Source organism: Calonectris borealis, chromosome 7, assembly GCF_964195595.1.
Source record: "Calonectris borealis chromosome 7, bCalBor7.hap1.2, whole genome shotgun sequence".
Lineage (NCBI taxonomy): Eukaryota > Metazoa > Chordata > Aves > Procellariiformes > Procellariidae > Calonectris > Calonectris borealis.
Window position 1 is genome coordinate 32,865,051 of NC_134318.1, and position 16,982 is coordinate 32,882,032.

At 36.4% G+C, this 16,982-nt stretch overlaps 1 protein-coding gene across 3 annotated transcripts in view; it reads left to right on the top strand.

The window, feature by feature from the left end:
• Positions 1-16,982, top strand: part of SMC3 (structural maintenance of chromosomes 3) — a 32,101-nt gene that overhangs the window by 6,384 nt on the left and 8,735 nt on the right. For 2 of the 3 annotated variants that reach the window (XM_075155031.1, XM_075155030.1), the window contains exons 4-21: positions 529-596; positions 973-1,044; positions 1,230-1,309; positions 1,890-1,968; positions 3,329-3,446; positions 4,498-4,673; positions 4,859-4,939; positions 5,197-5,361; positions 5,901-6,022; positions 6,446-6,659; positions 8,313-8,416; positions 8,643-8,742; positions 9,239-9,399; positions 10,750-10,891; positions 12,152-12,302; positions 13,308-13,460; positions 15,791-15,942; positions 16,158-16,316. In XM_075155031.1, the coding sequence (XP_075011132.1) occupies positions 529-596; positions 973-1,044; positions 1,230-1,309; positions 1,890-1,968; positions 3,329-3,446; positions 4,498-4,673; positions 4,859-4,939; positions 5,197-5,361; positions 5,901-6,022; positions 6,446-6,659; positions 8,313-8,416; positions 8,643-8,742; positions 9,239-9,399; positions 10,750-10,891; positions 12,152-12,302; positions 13,308-13,460; positions 15,791-15,942; positions 16,158-16,316 (2,297 nt within the window). The remainder of the gene's footprint in view (positions 1-528; positions 597-972; positions 1,045-1,229; positions 1,310-1,889; positions 1,969-3,328; positions 3,447-4,497; positions 4,674-4,858; positions 4,940-5,196; positions 5,362-5,900; positions 6,023-6,445; positions 6,660-8,312; positions 8,417-8,642; positions 8,743-9,238; positions 9,400-10,749; positions 10,892-12,151; positions 12,303-13,307; positions 13,461-15,790; positions 15,943-16,157; positions 16,317-16,982) is intronic. The other variant, XM_075155032.1, reaches the window with a different exon arrangement.

Genomic DNA, 16,982 nt, shown 5'->3' on the forward strand with positions numbered 1-16,982 from the left:
TACAATTACTTCAGACATTCTTAGTGGCTAAATTCTAAGCTGATTCCATAGCAGTATGGCACAGCTTATACAATCTTTTAACCTATGGTTATGAGGGGGATTTTGTGGGGTGGGAGCATCTGTGGAGGAGCAAAGACGCTAGCCAAAGGTGTTAGTGGCCTTTGTGATGGTATAAATTATAAATTGCCAAGTGTTAAGTATTTTAGCGATATGTTTAACCTAGCCTGTGTGCTATGTATTTGTAGAGGAAAGCTCATGAATCCTACTTGTGCAGCATTGTTAATGCTTATGCAGTGAACTAGTAAGGTGGTGACAATGAGACTTCTTCAGAGAAATTCTAGTGTACAGCAGGCTGAGTGATAAAGATCTAGCAGATTAAGGTTTTTAATGAAGAAACACTGTAAGATATTAGCAGCGGCATGATTGTGCTATACAACAGTAAAACACTATGTTTTGAGTTAAAGAAACTGCTGCATATCTCCCTAAAGGAAAGAATAAATCCTCTGTTTCTTTACTATTTTATTACAGCAATTCAGTTTGTCCTCAGTGATGAGTTTAGTCATCTTCGCCCAGAGCAGAGACTGGCTTTGTTGCATGTAAGTGAAGGTGTATAACAACAAGACTAAAGAATAAGTTAATGCGTTTGAATGTTACTACAAAAAATGGTAAATTGCTGGGCTGTGGATATTTTAAGGCAATTATTTTGGAAGCATCCTTAAACGTCTTTTGTTTACCTTTGGCAAAAGGGAATTTATTACAAAATAATACATTATGCTGATAATGCACATTGGTGAATGTGTATCCAAGATTTTCAGAAATAAAAATATATGTATTGGATCTTACACAGATGCTCTTGACTCTGAAATCCTTGGAAGAAAAGGGGAAGTGGGATTGTCAGGGAGAAGGGGAGATGAATGAGCTCAAAATCCTTCTAAGGTGGGAATTATCTAACCAAAATATCTTCTTTCTTAGGAAGGTACAGGTCCTCGTGTTATTTCAGCGTTTGTGGAAATTATTTTTGACAATTCGGACAACAGGTTACCGGTAAGTTGAATACACTACTTCAGAAATAGACGATCACTTCAGACTCTAGTATCTCAGTATTATAGAAGTCTTCAGTACGGTAACTGCTTTTGAGTCAGTTCTGACAAAAAGTGCCATAAACATTCTGGATTAGTTATACATACCTACTGCAAGCATTTAAACTTACTGGGTTTTGTTTTCTTAAGATTGATAAAGAGGAAGTCTCACTTCGCAGAGTCATTGGAGCCAAGAAGGACCAATATTTCTTAGACAAGAAAATGGTGACGTAGGTACTTCTTTTCCTTAGCTGAATGAGACTAGTAGTATTTCTGTAAAATTCTCTAGTCACACCGAACGCTTGCATCTCTAGCCCGAAATAAACTAATTCTCACAAGTTCCATGAGCAATACTAATTTAGTTGTGTAATACTGAGTCCTGGTAGTTTGACAGCAAGGACGTTAGTCCTTATGCATTAGACAGCAGACTTAGACAGCAGACTTAACGTGATGTTTAACTGTTTATATAATATTTCTTTCAGGGCTTTTTTAAATAGAAGAGTTAACCAGACTTTAGGTTGTTTCATATCCTTCCTTGCGATATCTTTACCTGTATTTGCCTCCTCTTTGCTTCAAGGTGCTTCTTTCTTAATCTCTTTCCAACGTTACAATATTTTAGGTATTTTCCATTTTTATTCTTTCATTTCATTTTAGAATTGGCTATTATCAAATAAAGAAGCTTCTTCAAACAGACCATGCATTACACACAGTGATTATAGTATGTGATGTATAGTTGTGATACTTCACTGAATTTTTACAGCTGTCACTTCTACTGTAAGTGTTTTTAATAGATTCACAATAACATTTCAGGAAAAATGATGTAATGAATCTTCTTGAAAGTGCTGGATTTTCTCGCAGTAATCCCTACTATATTGTCAAACAAGGAAAGGTAAGATTCTTTTTCACAAAGTGGGAGAAATCACTGTCAAGAGTATCATGTTTCCTAGATGCCAAACTTAGTTCAATTATTGCAGAAGTAAACCAAAACCTAAATCCATTTTGGTTTGAAACAGTTCTTGTAGATGCCGCTTTTGCAAATACTACTGTTTTAGTCATTTATGTCGATTTTAAGAAAGAATTTTTAAAGTCTGTAATGGTGATATTTAGAAAAGTTTTTTTTCATAGTAATCTTTGCAATCACATGCTTTTCTGTGTACTTAAATACAAAGCAAACTTAATTCCTATGACTATTTCAGTGTAAATTCATAGATTTCTGGGCCGTAAGATGAGGCAGTAAAGTAATCGTAGAGAATTTTAAGAAGCTAAAAATACTGTCAATGAAGGATGAGTGGAAACATGTGGAAGCACCAAAAGTGAACACACAGAGCAGGGAAAGGGCTCACAGCATGGCCTGTATTAACTGGTCTTCAAGACCCAAGCAGGCTTACCAGAGCTTTCAAAGGACACCCAGATCTGGCGTCAAAGGACAGATTACTTGTAATGGATCACAGGGTGGGACACCGTGGAGACACTGATAACTGTCAGCTCCAAAAGATTACTGAAAGGCATACTTAAAAGGGGAATGCAGGAATCTTGAGAAGCACTTGATGGCAGAAATGCTGATCCAGCAGTACAGTTTCTCAAATGTTTATCAGGATAAATTTTCCTATACAGCTGAACGTGTGTATTTGGAAGAAACAACTTCAGCTGGAAATTCACTTGTGTTTTGTAGTGGTGCACATGACTCTTACAGGCAAAATACACATACTGGTTTTAATATAATACAAATTAGAAATAGTTACCTTCTTATAAAAGAATGTAAACACTGAAATTCTATTGAAGGAAAGTGTTACGTCGGGTTCAATTGTATGACTGATTTAATGTTGGATTAATGAGTGTTTCATTACCTGAATTATTCTGAGATTTATAACCCCTACATATTGGTCTAGTTTTGTGGAGGTGTTTAAACTATGTGGTTTAGCACCAGGACTTAAAAGCCCAAACTCGAGTTTCTCTAAACGTAATTTTGAGCGGGTAATGATTTCTTCAGTTTACGTAATACTAGTATCTTGAGTTTTGGCAATAACCAGTAGCGTTTGAAAACCAACAAAATCCATTACAAGCAGAATACTTGCTGTCCTAAAGTAATTGTCTCAAAAGGAGAGCAGTATAGTATATACTAGGTATCTGAATCTTCCTGCCAAAACCTCAGGCAAGCAGGCACAGCAAAAAAAGTGCAATCTTTGATCTGTTGTGGTTAGCCTTACATCCAGAGCAGGCTATTGAAATCATAGATCTTGAATTTTCAGATCAACCAGATGGCCACAGCTCCTGACTCACAAAGACTGAAGTTACTAAGAGAAGTAGCTGGTACCAGAGTGTACGATGAACGTAAAGAAGAGAGTATTTCACTAATGAAAGAAACAGGTAAAAATAGTTTAAGAAATTAATGCTTTATGCCTGTCCTGGTTCCAGCTGGGACAGGGTTAACTTTCTTCCCAGTAGCCTGGGGGGTGTGCTGTGTTTTGGGTTCGGTGTGAAAGGAGCGTTGATGGCCCATTGATGCTTTGGCTGTTGCTGGGTGATGCTTGCACCGGGAGGGGGGAGCACAGCCGGGGTGGTGGACCCAGCTGGCCAATGGGGTATTCTATACCATGTGACATCACGCTCAGTATAAAAACCAGGTGTGGGGGGGGGCTCGCCCCCTGTTCGTGACATGCGGTCGGCGAGCGGTTGCGTTGTGCATTGCCTGCTTTGTGTATTCTGTTATTGTTGTTGTTCTCATTATTATTACTGTTCTACTTAGTTTTATTTCAATTATTAAACTGTTTTTATCTCAACCCGGGAGCTTTCCTACTTGTGCCCTCCCGATTCTCTCCCCCATCCCACCGGGGGGGGGTGATCGAGCGGCTGCGTGGCGTTTATTTTTGCTGGCTGGGGTTAAACCATGACAATGCCACAGTAATTCTGTTAACTCTAAAGGTTTATGGCTTTTTCAGTAAAGCTAATTGCTAGACAGATTTTATTTGTGATATGTTAAACGATACAGAGCATGTCACATTTCCTCCTTGAATTTTAAATATCTCAGAAGATTTAATAAGTGACTTTGTGTGTTCTTTTAGTAATAAAACTTTTTAGCTAGGCTAATAGGGGTATTTGTACTGCTCAAAACACATGAGTGATGTCAGTTGGCAGTGATCCAAACTGCTATGCAAACTCTAAAGTTTATGTAGTATAGTCTATAATTATTTTAAGTGTGTGAGCCAAGAGACTACATGCTTGTGTTGCCTTATATAGCTAGTATCAACAGTTCTGCTGTTAGGATGTCTTTTGGGGGAACTTCTGGACATGGGTTCTCCTTTTCACATCTCGTAACTGCTGACAAATAGTTAATCCCTGGAGGAGATTCAATAGCTTTAAAGGTGTGGGAATGTATTACAGTGTTAACTGAACTTCAATCTTGTCATCTTTTCTAAAGAGGGTAAGCGAGAGAAGATCAATGAGTTGTTGAAATACATTGAAGAGAGACTGCATACCCTAGAAGAGGAGAAAGAAGAGCTGGCTCAGTACCAGAAATGGGATAAAATGAGGAGAGCATTGGAATACACCATTTATAATCAGGAGCTTAATGAAACCCGAGCTAAGCTTGATGAGGTAAAATATCTTGGCTAATACAAAATGTAATATGAGCTGTTGATTTGCTTTTTGCCAATGTCTCCTTGTGTTCCTTGATAGAATCCTGTCAATGTTCTTCACTAATTTAACAAATTATTTACTTTCTGGAACTAGCACTAAAACAGAATCTTGCTACTTAAGCTATTGGTGATATTTCCGTACAGCTTTCTGCCAAACGAGAGACAAGTGGAGAGAAATCCAGGCAGCTGAGAGATGCACAGCAAGACGCTAGAGATAAAATGGAGGTAAAGATACTTTTAACAAGGGCTCTTCAGAGGTGTGTTTTGCTTTGTGTTTGGTGTGGTGTTTTTTTTTTTTTGGGAGGGGGGGTGTTCTAAGAGAGTGTTAAATTCTATTTTACGCTTTCATCCTGTTTGGAAACAGGAGAAGTTTTTCACACTTCTAGTGTATCTTTATCTACATAATAACGATCTTGTGAGTTTTGATAGATACTGAAATGTGCATGCAGTGTTTAAGATACTACATACTTAAATTTGCATAGGAAATAGAACGGCAAGTTCGAGAACTGAAGACAAAGATTTCAGCAATGAAAGAAGAGAAAGAACAACTTAGTGCTGAAAGACAGGAGCAGATTAAACAGAGGACTAAATTAGAGCTGAAGGCTAAAGATCTGCAGGATGAATTAGCTGGCAACAGTGAACAAAGGGTACGTAACAGTGGTGAAGTCTTAAAATGTCATTGGCACAGGGTAGTATACTTGTACGTTGAAGTTTTGGTTTTAGTCTGCAGCCTTTCATTATTTTCTAAGGTTTGCAAGACAGATATCTTAGTTTTTTGTGTCTTCAGTGTCCTTCTAGGGGATGTAAACATAGACTCCTGTGTTATGCTCCTTTATCATCCTGCATGTTGCAAAATCAAGCACCTATAATTCTCGTAATCTTAATTGCTGCAAGAATTGGGAAGGAGAGTTTTGTTTATAGCACTAATTTGAACTTGGTTGTTTGGCCCATACAGACCTTCCTTGCTTGTGTAGTTTAGCTTCTTGAGAATGCTTCCTTTCATCCCTCTTTGCTGTCCTGATTGGAACTGAATTCACTTCTGTTAAGTGTTGAAACAGCGTAGTATCAGAGAAACAATGGCATCTTGCAATCTTACGATTAAATTATTCTGTAGAAGTGTGTATTTATCTAATAATACAGTTCCTGATACTACCTAACTTTAAATACTGGTTTGTTTGACTTTCAGAAAAGACTGTTAAAAGAGAGGCAAAAGCTTCTTGAGAAAATTGAGGAGAAGCAGAAAGAATTAGCAGAAACGGAGCCGAAATTCAACAGTGTAAAAGAAAAAGAAGAGAGGGGAATTGCTAGGTCTGTGGCATTCTACAATGGGGAGTCAAAGCATTTTTAAAAAACCCAAGATACTATCAAGGCTATCCATATGTGCAATTAACTTGGATTTGTACTTGTTGTTTGAGAATGGGGTAGCTATATGTACTTACAGATGGTCTGTAAAAAGCCTCCTTTATTGTTGGGGAGGAACAGCATTTGGTGAAATTAATTTTTAAGCTTAACCACTTTTGTGGGCTATTGTTGACTTTTTGTTTTGTGAAGTCTTCTGGGTGATTTTATGGTTTATAACATGATCCTTTTCTTTTTGTTACTGATTTGATGCTTAAATTTTAGAGCCTGGTTTGACACTTTTTGGAGATTCTTATGGTAATTCTTAATGCTTGCTCTTAATATATTCAAGATTTCTTTATAATACAGCATGTCTTTCCCCTCTCAAAATAGACTTGCACAGGCTACGCAGGAAAGAACAGATCTTTACGCAAAACAAGGTCGAGGAAGCCAGTTTACTTCCAAAGAAGAAAGAGATAAGTGGATAAAGAAAGAACTGAAGTCTTTAGATCAAGCCATCAATGACAAGAAGCGGCAGATTGCAGCTATACACAAGGATTTAGAGGATACAGAGGCAAACAAGGAGAAAAATTTAGAACAGTACAGTGTAAGTTTTCAGCTTGTTACTTTTTGAGAGAAGGCTTGAACACTTAATCTTGGACAATTAGACTTTCGTGCCTATTTATAAGGAAGATGAGACTTTCTGGTTGGGTGCAGTCTTTTAAAAATGTATTACTGAAAACATCTGCAGATAAACTCTGAACTCCCTTTAGCACTGCATCTAACTTCACTCTGTATGTTGACTTTTTTTCTGGTGCTTTCCCCAAAGTGTTTGGCCTGAGTTTTCAGGAAGAGACTTAGCTTTGCCTTGCTCTTGTCTGTGTTGAACATGGCCATTTCATATAGATAACAATTTGTTATGTTCACTTATAGACGTCTGTGTTTTCACTCTTCTCTTTATTTTCCCTAAGCAGAGGATCTTTTAAACCTGCTGCAAGCACTGCACCTTTGCACCACGATTGCAACTGTTTACAAGTTGCGTCCCTATCCATGTTAGAAGATTAATCTGTCTCAGTATTATCTGCATAACTTTCAGATTTTAATTTCCGTTCAGAAAGAGCTCTTACCCTGCAAATACAGCAGTACAATCCAAAAATACCACTCCTGCTAGGAGCTACAGGGGTGAAAATCCCTGCACTTATGATGGGAGAGCGTCCAGTGCCAATGCTGCTACCCTGCATGTGCTGATAGACAGTGCTTTTGGTCTTTTGTGTAATATATCTACCGAAATCAAGGATCAGTCTGAAAAAATCTAGGAATGTACAAAGATCATGGTGTTCTACTAAAATACTGTTTGGATGGGGCCCACATTAGCAAAGTAATGATTCTCTGGGTTGGTGAATAAAAGAAATGGCATTTACCACTGACTGTTTGTAATTATATTGTACTGCTCAATAGGGATTCTGTAGAATTGAAGAGGTTAAATTTGAGGTGGCCTTTGATTCCTTTTATAAACATGTCTTGGTTTTCTTTTTCTCCTTAAGGAAGGTTGATTTATACTTAGGATGAGAGTTGTATAGCTTTTTGTTGTTCAAAGGGGAGGTGTCTTGGGTGAACATGATGGAGAGCTTGCAAAGTTACTTGCAAAGTTAGGTTGGAAAAACTTGGCTATGTTTTGAGAACGCAGCTAGTCCTCCTGTACACAGATAACTATGAAAACATTTTCTGAGTGCTAGCCCTGAGCTGCTTTGAAAATGGCAAGTGTTAAGTGAGCAAGAGGAGGATGTCTGGTCATTGGCTTAAACAGCATGCTGTTGACAGCAGCTGTGTAAAGTACTAGTACTGCTGGAGAGCAGGCTTAAGATTTTTGACTAATAGCAGTACGGCATGGTATGTACAAGACTAGTATGTATGTTCTTATCACAAATGTTATTTCAGAGCATGATTACACATAGTTATGTGTATGATAGTTACTGTTTTGATTCAGTTTCTTACCATGATTTACAGTGAGCCATTTCACTGTAACACTCGGATGCACAGTTCAACTCGGTAGCCTTGCAGTCTACTTGGTAACTTCATCTTGTTACTGTTCCCTTACAAAGATGTATTTATTCTTAGTGCTTTTCCAGTTTGTTGTGAATTGGTTAAAACGTTTGTAGGAATTGTTTCTGAATTTTAAGTAGTAATTTAGTGTTGAATAAAAGAAAGATTTTTGAACAGAGCGCGCTGTAGTTTCATACTGTTCTTTTCTTTTTGTTAGAAACTGGACCAGGATCTTAATGAAGTGAAGGCTCGTGTTGAGGAACTGGACAGAAAATACTATGAAGTGAAAAATAAAAAGGATGAACTACAGAGCGAAAGAAAGTTAGTAATTAATTGAAATATGTCTGAATCTCACTTAATGTGAAGGACCCCAACTGTGTAGTTGTTAACATGGCATGTAGGTATGTTTTTTAAATATAGCCATGTATGAACTCCTGCTCTTCACCTTCCCATTAGATTAGCAGTCTTTGAGATTAATAATAATAATAAAAAAAAAATCTTCAGACTTCATTCACGCTTAAAATATTTTAATTTTTTTGTTCTGTAGTTATCTATGGAGAGAAGAGAATGCAGAACAACAAGCTCTTGCTGCAAAGCGGGAGGATTTAGAAAAGAAACAGCAGCTTCTCAGAGCAGCAACAGGAAAGGTAAGATACCTTGTATATGAGAATTCCTTGTGGAAGCTTTTCTTATTCTTAAAGAACAAGTCATAGTCATATCTGAAAGATGGGACAGTTATTTCTTTTGGTTATGGTCTTACTGTCATAATTAAGATGGACAAATTATATTTGTAAGCTGAATTTTTCAAATATCTATAGCTCTAAAACTACTTGGAAACCAGTTTTGTAAGCTTAAGGTAATTGAGGAGAGGTAAGGAGACCAGGTAGAAATGGAATACTTCTAAAATTTCTTCTGATATCTTTTTGCTTTTTTTAAAAAAAAAAAAAAACAAAAAAAAAAAACAACAAACAAACAAACAAAAAACCACCCTCAAATATTTAGGTATCTTCCATTAGAGGTTAGGAACTTGGCAAAAAAGAAGGTTATGATTTTCACAAAGTTAAAGGTAAAATGGATATTTCTTCTACATCTTTTACTGGCGGTTAATGTAAAACAATTCAATAATGAGTTATATTTTAACAGGCCATTTTGAATGGTATAGACAGCATAAACAAAGTTTTGGAGCACTTCCGTCGAAAAGGCATAAACCAGCATGTTCTAAATGGCTATCATGGCATTGTGATGAATAACTTTGAATGCGAACCAGCTTTCTACACCTGTGTTGAAGTTACTGCAGGGAACAGGTAATTATATGCTCTTTAGTGTTACTTACGTTAAAGCAGCTGCAGTGTTACAATTTAGTTGTTGGTGCCAGTTGCTACTGAAAGTTTTACTCTTTTGAACTTGAGCTGTCATCCTTTTTTTGTCAAAGTGCCTTCTATATAGCATGATCAAACTACTACTCTTTTGAGAAGGAACTAAGAATAATTCTGCTTATTTAAAAATTAGTCCTAGCTGCTCTTGATCTTGTCTAAAAAAACCTAAGCAAAAACCACACAAAGACCCCTAAAAAAGGCCCCAGACCCACACTCCTGACATTTGCCAGAAAGATTGGTGGTGAGGCTGAGCTACATTGAATAAAGCGGACGGCATCTTCTGGTGTGGAGAATTCTACAGTAAGCAATGCTGATGTTTCAATGATAAAAATCAGTAAGAATTTTTTCATTTACACTGGAAAATTTCATGGGTGAGGATGGTCTCTAAACTGTCAAAAACTGCTATTTAAAAGCTATCTGAAAAGATGTTGAGTATTAATGAGTCTGTGTAATGTGTGGTCTAGAAGGAGTAAGTGCCTGTTGAGTGACCCACTACTTCCTGCAGCATCTGACACTTCAAATTAATTTAAATTGTCTTTTTGTGTGATCAGTCCCCTGTTCCAATTCATGAGTAGTCATACAAGTTCTTGTTCTAGTGAAATGTAGGTAGTGGCAAAAGGGCAGGAAAGAGGACAGAGGTGACATGATCTTGCAAACTATCACATAGAAATGTTGATGCTGCCACAATTTGAAATGCAGTCCCTCATCCGAAACATCTGTGTCTGTCTGAACAAGGGTGTCCCTTCAAACTACTTCATAGTTCTCTCTGAATCCTGTTGTGCCCCATAGTTTGGAAAAAGCGGTAACAAGCAAACTGTAGTTCAACTTGCAAAAGAAAGATCGCTTATTTCAATCCCTCTGATGCTAGTCCCAATCATGCACAGGGAGGTAGATGTGGTCTCTGTTTCTGTTGAATGTATGCAGAGGCATATGGTGCAAACTCTGTAAATCCATGCAAAGAGGGCTGAATATTGTATATTGAAATGCTATGGGGAACAGAGGTTTGCAGTTGAACCAAAAAAGGCTATGTACACAGTGACACTATTTGCATATTGACTGGAGGGTGGAATGTAAAATTCTTGGCGGATCCCAGTTTAATGCAAGTGAATAGAATGTATCCGCTTGCTTATTCTAAGGCACAGACTTGAAGAGAAAATGCAATGCAGCTTTATGTTGATACGTTATTTAATAGTACCTGCATGCTTACTGTTCCCATACAAATATGTTAGTGCTCTTAGCACAGTAAAATTTTGTTTATTTGTTGGGCTTGTTAATTAGGTTGTTTTATCACATTGTGGATTCTGATGAGGTCAGTACAAAGATCCTAATGGAATTTAACAAAATGAACCTTCCTGGAGAAGTTACTTTCCTCCCTCTGAACAAGCTGGATGTTAGAGATACTGCATATCCTGAGACTAATGTGAGTTAGAGTTCCTTTTGAACCTTCCTTCACTTCCTAATTACAAAGGCTCATACTTTGAATTGTTTGTGTATGTTGCTTATGCCCACCACGTGGTTTGCTGTTGAATGTCTGCAATTAAATACTACTTCTAATGTATGCTTCTCAACATAAAAAGCTCTGTTATAGGAAAATACTTGCTTTCCTACCAGGTATTTGCTCTTTAAAGTTTAACTTCACCTTACAAGTGAATAGATGATACTAAAAAGAAGTAGAATTTTACAATAAAATTCTGATTGTCGATAATTGCCTGAATTACTGAATTGTAATTCTTTAAGCTGAAATGCTGCCATGGACAAAAGCTGAAGAGCCGTGTTACATGTTACAGCCATGGACAATTTCTCAAAGTTACTGGAAACGAGTTGTGTTTTTATATTTAAAAATGCATAAATAAACCTTCAGTGACAACCATTTAAAAAGTGGTTCTGAAATACATTTCAAGAAAGTATCTGCTCTTATTTTAAATTTCAGCAGTGAATTAATTGTGTAAATGTTAACTGCTTCCTACAATAATCATTTATCTTTTAAATAAGTTCTTTAAAAATAGATTCCCCCAACCCCCAATAAACATAAGAAAAAATAAACAGGAAACAATCAGACTTCTAGCGTGGTTGTTTTGGGAGGGCTTTACTAGTAAAACTGTGTTAATGTTTGTGTCCTGCTCTCTACAGAAAGGAATAATTTTTTGGAGGAAGAAAATTTTACTGCCAATTTATGATACTTACTCAGCTTGTTTCAGTAGCAGTTTAATACTCGGATGAGATTCCTGGTAGACTTATTGACTTGAAGCTCAAGCCTAACTGTTAAAAGCTAAAATTGCAAAATCTTGCACTTGATTTCCATAGAGTGTTTGTGTTTGTCGTGGGAATGTTCAGTCAGCGTGTCATCCTTTTACCAACTGACAGCTGTTTATATCATTCACAGTATTGTGCTTTGAGTTCAGGGTTTGACATCCTGTATGTAAATAATGATACACACAGCTCCAGAAGTCTTCATTCTAGAAGTTTATTGATTAGGAAGACAATGTTAATATTCAGTGAATTTGAGATGTGCTGAACTTTTAGAAATTCTTGTTATAAGGCTGGAGTATATTCTATTTTTACTCTTGATGGTAGTTTCTTTTTTCCAGCGCTCTCTTGAATTCTGTGTATGAATTAGTTGCAATACGCTTGCCATATTTGTATCAATATGTTCTTCTCATTAAAATCACTGTCACTTCAGGATGCTATTCCTATGATCAGTAAGCTGAGATACAATCCAAGATTTGACAAAGCTTTCAAACATGTTTTTGGAAAGACTCTAATTTGTCGTAGCATGGAAGTGTCTACCCAGCTGGCCAGAGCTTTCACTATGGATTGTATTACTCTGGAAGGTAAATATTGCAATTTTATAAATTATTTATTGTAAAAATAGGATCCCTGGAATGTGAGGCTCATTAAACATGATCTGTTAGTGTTGTCAAAGTAAATTTATTTAAATAATAGTATACTTGACTGAGATGTACAAGGTTGCACTTGGTTAAGTACAGTGCTTAAAAATACAGAATTTCTTCACAAGTCATTGTATTTTCTTATGATCTAAAAATTAGTAGCTATGTATCTCCATCCTGAGAATTGTAAAGCAGATTAGGTTTGTATTCATCCAATTTAACAGGCGTTTGTTTTCCTGGAGTATTTATGGTGTTTTCCACAAACTTAAACCAGTGTTCAGGGTGCAAATGTACGGCCTTAATTGCTGATAAGTGCAAGGTGAATTCTTCTGCGAACCAGACACAACTACACGTTATGTTCTCTGAAATAATCTATATCTTTTGTTAATTGCCTGTTCTTGGAGGGCAGATTCCCTGAAGGCTCATTGTTGACTTTTTGTCTCTTAAAGTCAATGTGAAAAAATTCCTAAGGATGTCTGAGGAGGAAATGATTAATTTTTCAGTAACAGCATACTCTACAAGCCACAGATGCTGCTAATTATTCAGCCTCCCTTTTGTTTTCTCCCTTACAGAAGACTTGAGATTTTTTTTTTTTTAAACTGGTAGTGCTAGGCATTTGCATTTTTCCCTTAATGTAAGTATTTTTTTCCTTCAAGCTGCATGGTTTCAGAAGTTAATTAAAAACAAAAAATAAGCTGATGCTTAAAGGAGATTATAGCAGTCTGTGTTGGTCTTGAGAAAGGAGATTCACTTTAAATTGAATACAGAAATAAACATTTCCCTAATTACTGTAAACATACATGTGTGATTCCTGATACTGATGCAGCACTTCTGTAGGTTAGTTGAAATGTTTTAGTTAATCTGCTAAGTTGTGTTGCAGAAACTGCGCAGAACGCTATGGAGAGCGTGTAGCATGCGGTTTATAGTCTCACTCTGTTATGCTCTTAGGTGATCAAGTCAGCCATCGTGGTGCTTTGACTGGAGGTTATTATGACACAAGGAAATCTCGGCTTGAATTGCAAAAAGATGTTAGAAAGGCAGAAGAAGAACTTGGTGAACTCGAAGCAAAACTCAATGAAAACTTACGCAGAAACATTGAAAATATCCTTTTGTTCTTGGGGAAAGGTTGTGTGATGACAAAGCTTTTGTTTTGCAGTTACAGTGATAGATGAAAAACAGGAGATTAACATAATGTTATATATTAGCTGTGGCATTGTTTTGATTGTTGCTTGTGCAGCCTGGTTCTATATGTTACTGTAGGGACTCTAGTAACAAGTAAATCAATGGTAAAACAGAAACAAACAAAACCCCTACATGTGAAAATTGGTGTGCAACCAGTGAAAATAACAGATTTTAAAACATATCCATTGTTTATATGCCTGAATTGTATTCTTTTTTAAAAATAATTTTTAGATCAATGCAACTAGTTAAGAAATCATTTCTATACCACTGCTGTTAACTTTTTGGTAAAACTCCATACTAGGGAAACTTGACTGAAAAATAGTAATTGAAGCACACCTTGTCCAGTAGTTTGCTTCAGAGACTGGCTGGCACTGTAGGCTTCAGGAAAAAGGAGCTTTAGTAATCTGTCCCTGTTAAAATTTTATCTTGATCTTTAAAGCTGAGAGATGGGGTTAAACCCTAAACTTTGAGGCTTTCTATTCCTTCTAGAGTTTGATGTAGTAACTGCTATAACCAGATATTCTTGTTATCTGTGTAAATCTTCACTGCCTCTTCTGAATCATGCTGTATTTTTAGTACTTGTGTCCTGAATTGGTGTGTTACATAGTCCACTTATGCTGTGGGGAGGAGATGGAGAGCCTTACATTGTAATTAAGCTCTGAGTTGCTTGACAGGCTTGGTCTTTTCAGTCTCTTTGTGTGAAAAGTCAAGTAACTGTCACCTTTTTCTCTAAATTCTTTAATGCTACAGTGTCCTTTTGAGATCCAATATCTAGAATTTGGGAGCAGGGGACGTTTATACAATTTTCTTCTCCATTATCCAGGTCATTCTGTCATTTGAACTGAACTCCTTTGTTTTTTGACCTGCAGCAGTGCATTAGAGACATTTTTGGGGCAGCAGATAAGCAGAACACTGAAGCCTATGTTTACATCCACAGATGAGTAGCAAAACTTTAAAAGTATGTACCTATGTCTTGTTAAGTCAGTGGAAGAATGTCGAAATGGTCTGTTAAATGTGACTTAAATAGACTGAATTTGCCAACTGGCTTTACATGCACCAGTGATAATGAATGTCTTTCACCCTTCTTATTGTTACCTGTAAGCAATGTGCAGGACTCGATTTGTGTATCTACAATTAAGTATTTAAGTGTGGCATTTTCTCCTTCCTTCCATCTTTTTTAAACTACAAATATGTAGGCGTATGGTTTAAAAGGATTTGTGCAGAAACTAATTTTAACACTAATCCCAGCGTGCATTGTACAGGTAGCTGCTTTTTGTAGTTAAGAATGGGAGCTTGAATTCCTGCTACTTGTAGTTAAATTCCCCAATTACCTGTTGGATCCTTTGGTTTCAGTATAACTTAACTTTTAACCAAGACTACTTTCTTGCTATCATTTAAGTCAAAATCTTTAGGCTTGGGTTTCTTTTTGAGGAGGGGTCTCTAGGGGATATAGGTAGATATAGGCTCATCTAACTGACAAATTCCTATGTGGCTGTGAAGGGATCAGTGACTGTAATAAGAGATGTTACTGCAGTCGGACAGTAACTTTTAGAACATACCACAAACAGACCTCAGTCATTTTGAAAGTAAAATACCTATTCCTGCTAACTTTCTGTTCTGTAGCTCATTCAGTTTTCTTAGAATGTTTAAGTATGTAGTGAAGTGTTTTACTGTAACCTCTGCTTAGGGGAATTATTTAATTTTTAGGACACTTCAGTTGTTGTTATGTTAAAATATACATTGTAGTAGGAGTAACATGATGTTAGCAATTCAACATAAATTAAAACAGAATCATCTGCAAGCTCTGCACCATGACTTAAGTCATTATATCAAAATTAGCATGAACAAATTACACTTTTTTGCCTCAGAATTAAGTAAGGGGTAATTGTATTGTTCTAATATTTCTTTCTAAATGTAGGCATCTGCTTTTCTATATTTTGTAAGATCTGAGTTTTCCTTACAAGTTCAAATGTATCCCTGTGTTCTTCTAAGTACCATGTTGTAAAATTAACAGCTAAATGAAGCTTTCCTTGTTTGTTCTTGGTATGGATAAGAGTGCTCAAGTTACTTTTGTTGATGGTTCTTGATTTCTCGTGTATAACTGAATATTTTGGTTTTGTGGTGTTTTTTATTTGTTCGTTTTTATTTTGATGGCAGCTGAATATGCCAAACGGAATAAAAATTGAAGGTACTAGTAGGTATAAAGTGCCTTTTAAAATAAGGACAGAGTTTTCCTTAGCCCATGGCATGGATTAATAATGAGATTGACCAGCTAATGAACCAAATGCAGCAAATTGAGACACAGCAGAGAAAGTTCAAAGCCTCTCGAGACAGTATTTTGTCAGAGATGAAAATGCTGAAGGAGAAAAGGCAGCAGTCTGAAAAGACATTTATGCCTAAGGTACAGTATGGGGATATTGAAAGCTGTTACTGGTTTTATATTAATTGTTTCATTAATATTATTGATAAACTTGCATTCCTTTCTGGTTAACATCATAATATGACATATGAAGAGATGACTAGAGATATGTCACAAAAATATGTTTATGTAAACAGAAAAGTGAAATTCATACAAATCACTTTGAGGAATGATTCTGTCTAATACCTGTTCTATAGCAACGCAGTTTGCAGAGCTTGGAGGCCAGTTTACATGCTATGGAGTCAACTAGAGAATCATTAAAAGCAGAACTGGGGACAGATTTGTTGTCTCAGCTCAGTCTCGAAGATCAGAAACGTGTGGATGCTCTTAATGATGAAATTCGACAACTACAGCAAGTAAGGAAATGAAAATATCTTGCCATTAAATGTGGTGCCTTTCTTCCCAATAAACTTTTGTCCTTTTGTACGAAAAGTCACAATACAGTGTAATTAAAGTAGTATTTCATCAGTAGTAGGCAGGCATGTTTGGAGTTTTCTCATCTGCAAAGTGTATTTCCATGTTTTTCTCAAGTGCTGGGTGAATTTTACTACCTGTATTATGTGAGAATTATGGCTGTTTGTGTTGGAATCATCACAGTTTCCTTGCTCCTGCTCTTGGACTTTACAACAATAAACACAAATGGATATCATCTGAAAGGAATGATGAACAGTGTGGGGAGAATAAAACGGTGCCTTTAAGCATGTGGTAGATGAGACAAAAACTAAGGATTTGTCTGACACCCATGTTGTTGAAAAAATACTACTTAAGTATACTTTCTAAAGCTCTTCTGGGTTTAAGAATTGGATTCAGATGCTAATACAGTTTTAAGAAACTTACTGCTTTGTATGGTTGACTTTTACACTAGACAGCTGCAAAAATATTTACTGTTTAGTTCTTTCTACCTGTTAAAATTAGAGCAAGAGTCCAAAGAATTGTGTGCTATTTTAATACAGAATTGTGTGAAGAGTGTTTTTTTTGTATTAATTTTTTTAAAAAGAAAAAAAAAGAGTTGTTTAGGAGTC